This window comes from Polyodon spathula, chromosome 16, assembly GCF_017654505.1.
Source record: "Polyodon spathula isolate WHYD16114869_AA chromosome 16, ASM1765450v1, whole genome shotgun sequence".
NCBI classification, from domain to species: domain Eukaryota; kingdom Metazoa; phylum Chordata; class Actinopteri; order Acipenseriformes; family Polyodontidae; genus Polyodon; species Polyodon spathula.
In genome coordinates, this window is record NC_054549.1 from 13142209 (window position 1) to 13148208 (window position 6000).

At 39.8% G+C, this 6000-nt stretch overlaps 1 protein-coding gene across 15 annotated transcripts in view; it reads right to left on the bottom strand.

The window, feature by feature from the left end:
- Positions 1-5528, bottom strand: part of LOC121328632 (kinesin-like protein KIF1B) — an 83350-nt gene extending 77822 nt beyond the window's left edge. For 12 of the 15 annotated variants that reach the window (XM_041273507.1, XM_041273503.1, XM_041273497.1 and 9 more), the window contains exons 1-2: positions 5201-5527; positions 2279-2432 (exon numbers count right to left, since the gene is read on the bottom strand). In XM_041273507.1, coding sequence (XP_041129441.1) covers positions 2279-2384 — 106 coding nt within the window. In that variant the 5' untranslated portion in view covers positions 2385-2432; positions 5201-5527. Of the gene's footprint in view, positions 1-2278; positions 2433-5200 lie in introns of all 15 variants that reach the window. The other 3 variants (XM_041273509.1, XM_041273508.1, XM_041273511.1) reach the window with 2 other exon arrangements.
- Positions 5529-6000: the final 472 nt, after the last annotated feature.

A 6000-nucleotide genomic window follows, 5' to 3' on the forward strand; every position in this document is an offset into this window, starting at 1 on the left:
AATCAATTACAAGGGTAGGCAGTAACATACTTCAAGGTCCAAGGATTGATACCAATCTTGCGCACTGGAATATGCGAGTTACATTTAGCTATCTGACTTGAGTGCATCCATCACAAGGCCAGGAGCTTGTGAAATAAATTGACAGACTCCAGCTACAGCCAATCAAACAATCACTGTGACAAGCAGACAGGATACAAATTTGTCATAACAATTCAGGCTATTTTTAAAACCCCAAAAAGTCAACCAATGTCAACCTGAAGCGCTGGAAAGTTTATCAGGAGGTACAGGACGTCATTTCTTCACTTTTTGAGAGACGCTTTTGAGAAGCATAATTCCAGATTAATCATTTTGATCAGCTTAAGTGTCGGCAGAGCCAAAGAATGTCACAGGCTGTACTTGAATTGATGATGACTGAGCTTGCCTTATATTCCCCTTCTAATTTAACCTCTAAATCCTGCACATGTTTACCTAGAAGATGCATATTTGAATGCAAGGCAGTGACCTCCAGCGCTCAGCTCAACCCGGATTATTTATGGTGCCATTATCCAAGAAGCCCCACCAGCCCACTCACTAGATTTCAACATTCTCTGCATACCACTTGCAATCTGCTCTGATCAAGGAGAATGGGCCAGCTGCCAGCCCTACAGTCTGCTCTGTGCAGTCTGACTCTACCCATGTGACTCAGGGCTACACTGCATATTTTTTCATTTAATCCAGTTAACCTCGGCAAAACAAAACAAAAACAACAAAAAAAAAAAAAAAAAAAAAAAAAAGATGGCTGGAGCCTAAAGCCAGCTTTAAGTTAATTATGGAAAGCTCCTACATTCGTTTATTTTTTTTGCAAAAAAAAAAATACCTAAATGTATATTTATGTCTAGCAGTGCAAACCAAAAGGCCCTGTTCACAAGGACTGTTTTAAGGACGTTTTTTTTTAAAGAGTGTTTACGAACATTCTATTAAGTTGAGCAGTGCTTTGAAAACGAGCAAATAAGCCGCCTCTACAACAGTTCAAAAGGGTTTCCTGTAGACGTGCTTTAATCAAAACGGTCTTTAAAAACAGTCTTAAAGCTCTGTGACTACGGCCCTGTGGCTGTAAACAAGGTTTAACAGAAACAGAGTTCGAAATCAGCTCATTATTTTTTACAACCTTACACATTTACTGTTTTTAAGTGTCTTGATGTGCTACTATCTGGTAAATTTAATTGCCTTTTAAAACTAGATTTGATGAATAGGTCACTTGCTCTGCTTGCAGCGTTCACTCAGCTCTTAAACTTAATAACACTGACAACCCTAATGGCCACGGAAGCCTTGCAGCTGGATGATGCTCAGCGATTGGCGAGCCCCTTCTGTCTCTAATGGCTAGGCAATCTTCAGTTGCCAGTGGGTCTGGTGAGTAACTGTTATGTTCCTGTGATATCAGGCCCAGCTATGTGGAGAGGCTTCAACAGAACTCTGTACTTAGTCATCAATAAGCGATCATTACTAGAGAGTCGTTTGAAAGGCTTGCTCTCATAAATCTCACTATTCCATTCTTAGGAGCCTGTACTTGTAGGTATCATGTGTTTCTTTCTGATTTCTAGGGTCCTCATTAACAAATATGGGGACCCTTCTCTGCTAATTGTGGTCGTCCGGGACACTCTACATGGTGATTTTGCAGACGTTTTAGATTCCATTTGAAAGGAATGTAACCATGAGGACCCTCGGGCTGTGCCGGCCCCGGTTTACTCCTTACCGAAACGACACACATTTAATCTTCCTCCTTACGCGAACGTTGTTTTTGTTCAGCAAGGCTGTTTTTGTATTGTCTTTCGGAATGACGACACTTTAAACAAGGATGATCCCTGTGGTTTACACAACACATACAAACAAAATCGTTTTAAACCATTAGAGATTAACAGGATTTTTAAATCAGTCATTTTTACTTCAAAAAAACTAGTTTAAAATGATTAATGGCATGTTACTCAAATTATAACACATGGCTCTGTTTAACATGTACAACACTAAAGCCTTTTTATTTGCCAGAGGCTTATTCCTTAATATGCACAGGTGCACACTTCTCTATCTGTAACAAAGTTCTCCACCCTAGTAAAGATATTTATCAACAGAAACAAACGCATACAAATTCATAACATGGGATTAGTCACCATTGCCCCAGTGATCTGATCTGAATAGTTGAACAGCCCGACGTTCAGTAATGGCCATGCTACAAGCCATTTATTCAAGCTTCTATTTTACACAGAATTGCAGTGTGATTTGTAAAGGATTGCAGAACACTCACTGGTCGTGTTGCCTTGCATCTGGATAATACATTTGGAGTCATTGGCCATCTCTCTGGAGTTGAAGGGTCGCACCCTCACTGCTACTTTCACTGAAGCCCCGGACATCTTGCTGTGTCTGTCCTACTTCACTTTACAATTCCGCTCTCGAGTTTCCTAGAAGACAAAATGAATGCATCAATAAAAGAGGGCGCTGCAGTATCGTCAAACAAAATTATCAAAAAAAAAAAAAAAAAAAGATAAAGAATGCAAATGGAAAAATCCAAGGCAATCCAGCATTGGTGCACTGGAACTCTCTGAACCAAGTCTCTCACTTCCACAAGGCTCCACAGCCATTATGAGACACACTGACTGCAGTATGTTGAAGGACTGTCAACAACGGGCAGAAAAACAAATCTGACGTTACCTTTGCTTTGCCCTGTGCTTTTTGTCTTCTAACAAACAGTAGATTTCCATGCTGGAGGAACATGCCAAGTGACTATTTTGGGTGTGGAGGCACCATAGAAAATGAGAAAAAAAAATTACTGTACTGCCTGTGTAAATATTGTATCGAATACAGTGCATGAGGTCACATTTTGGGTTAATACCAAATTGTGATTAATCCTTTTATCATCTTAATACTGTACGTGGTGAAGTTTGTCTACAAGGACTCTTGTCAACTTCCTGGCTTGTCCAACTGAAATTCATCATTACCTTAATTAGAGTGTATTTATTGTTTTACATTTTGGACTCCTTTGAGAATTATACAATAGTGAACCATTTGTTCATGTCACCATTTTCCTGAAAGCAGTTTGGAGAAAAAAAAACAAAAAAACACCCTAATGCATGCATAAATTATGGTAATAAGACAGCCACTGCACAGCAGTTTGATCCATTCCAGGTTTTACTGGGAGCTTACTAAGACCCCTTAGTTACCTATACACTGTGGCTAATCAAGCTCATATTGAAATTGTGAATGGGTGACATTGCTATGCAATAGGCGTCTTATTCTCATCCCTGAACTCATTGGATTATTATCTATTAGGTCATACAAATCACAATTAAGATTTAAGGAGTGCTATGCATCAGGGATGGAGGCAAGACTCCCATTGCATAGCAGTTGGATCCATTCCTGGTTTTACAACGACTTCATCAAGACACTGTGGCTAATCAAGCTCACCGCAAATCCTAGAACAGGTGAAACTGGTCTGCAATAAGAGTCTTATTCCCATCCCTGTTTAACATGTTGTACCAGTATATACTGTAGATCGGTGAGAATCATCAAATGAGACAGGCACTGACGTTGGCCTATTCGTTTTCATGCTCTGTCTACTGTGTCTCTAGCCATGCATTTTAGACAGAGATGCCATCAGTGTGGAGAGAGCCTCCAAACACCTTGGTTTTCAGACCCTTGGGAATCTTTGTGGGACTGGTTAGGTCAGCAAAGAAATCTACACTGAAGGGCAAATGGTAAACTTTGGGAAGCTGATGGCAAATGAAGGCACATTGCAGTGCAGAGTTTCTCTAGGAAGTTATTATTGCTTTTCATTTTAATTTCACACACAAGTCCCTCAAGTTGCAGTTCATTAAGCTATGCTGCCAATAAACCATAACCTTAATACCCTTTCCGTTTTCATCTGGATAATATGACCCTGTTCATTTCACAAGAAATGCCGGTTAGTTTTCCACACTTAAAATTGCTGCACCGGCTCCTGCAGCTGTTAATGCATACACACTATAACAGTCAAAAGTCTTGTCAGTGCTTGCTTTATTTATAAATACTGTGTTAGAAAAATACATATTGTTTTTAATCCAGGCAGGTAATGCATACGGAATGTTTTGATCTATGTCCTTATCGCAACATGGCTGCCATAACGTTACTGCAGTGTGATATGATTACAGCCTAGTCTAAATATAGTTTAACCAATTGGGCAAGACAGGTTGTTTATATGATTTCTGCAGTTACTATATTATACTGCAAATACGACCACTTTCCGTTTCCTTTCTTCCCTGGAAATACGTACAAGGGAAATACAATTTTAACTTGTATTATTATTATTATTATTATTATTATTATTATTATTATTATTATTAGTCGTAGTAGTCATAGTAGCGAAATTACCACTAGCGGTTATTAACCTATATGTAAATATATATGGCCAATATTTAAATAAATAAATAAATAAGCGGATCTAAAAACATAACTCAATTCCTGATTACATCAAAGTTGTTACTTAACACGGTTAACAGGATAACTATCTGGTTTAAAACTTTCAAATCAGTTGTTTTCATTGCGATCGGGCACGGTGGTACACGCCCAGGTTGTTCTGCATTGCACAGATTGGCCTGGCACAAAACACTGAAGCAAAATTACACAAAAGCACAAAAAACGCTACATTTGTACATCTCTTTGAAATCTATACACATCTCGGCAGCATGTTGACAGCGACGCATCCTATTGTTAAAATGTGTCTTTATTAAGACAGTCTATTATTAAAACTGGTTTAGTTATTATTATTTTTTGTTTCTTTACAGTATCTTGGTCTACCACAGATCATAAGTCAGAATGATCGCATAGCGGTAATCCACTCAGTATGCAAAAGCAATTATGAAAACAATTTACAACACGACATATTTTATTTAAAATGCGGCTTACATTGATATCTTTTGATAAATAACATTTTTTTACGTTTATTTCAGGTTATTTGCTAATCCCACCAATTTGAATACCGTATTGTTATGCACTATTTTAAATACTTGGGCTATTTAAAAAAATTAATTCATTAGCAAGTACTATCCTTAGCGCACAGATAGGTCACACCTTGCATACTGTAAGAGAGTCAGCCACAAAATACAATACCAAAAATACATATATATAACATGCACAATATTACATACGGTAAAATCGTGCAATGCAAGATAAACAGAGGTGATTGTGTTCTTACCTAGAGCGATCCTCCTGCAGGATCCTGAAACAGCACAGAAAAGACTAGTGAAGAGAAAGCTGCTAGCATAACGTCACACAGCTCCGTGCAAACTGCTGCTCGGGAAGTCGACACTTCTCCTATTGTGAGAAATATCCGTTATAAACCGACTTCATTCTCCTCCAAAACGGCTTCCACTGCAGTCGGTGCGCGTCTGAAGCTCTAAACCTAACTACGGCAATCTAATACTAAAGCAGAAAAAAAGTACAGCGGAGAGAAGGAGGAAGAAAAACGCCCGCGATAAATATATTCTGCTTCTCCTCTGCGGCGCTGAAAGAACTGAAGTGCCTGGCTTAGCTCAAGCATTACGTCATCTCGCCCCTCAGCATTTTGATAGTCAGCCGCCCAAGCCAACGGAAATGCTCCGTCCGTGGAGTGAAACGGCAGGGAGCCAATGGAAATTCACAGGGGAAAGAGGGGTTGGTCGGTGTTTGGCAGTGACGTAGCTCTGCAGGAGTTCTGCTTTCTTGTTAATGACCGTCACCGCCGCGTTCCAGGGCGCTACACAGCGCCCCCTGGCGGCAATGTGTGGGAACTCCGCCTTGATCGGCGTTTCCAGCAGATGGCTTTTGAAAGCACTGAAGCTGCCTCTGCATAAGAGGAGACTGAGGCGTCTGATCGAGGCACGACTGAGCCCAGTGTGTGAAGAGAATGCAAAGTGGTGTCTGGAATAATCCATCAGGATTGTTTTCAGACTTAACAGTTCTGAGTCAGCTTCTAGCTTTGCCTGGATTTATCTAAGTTAAATACAATGTGCAGAC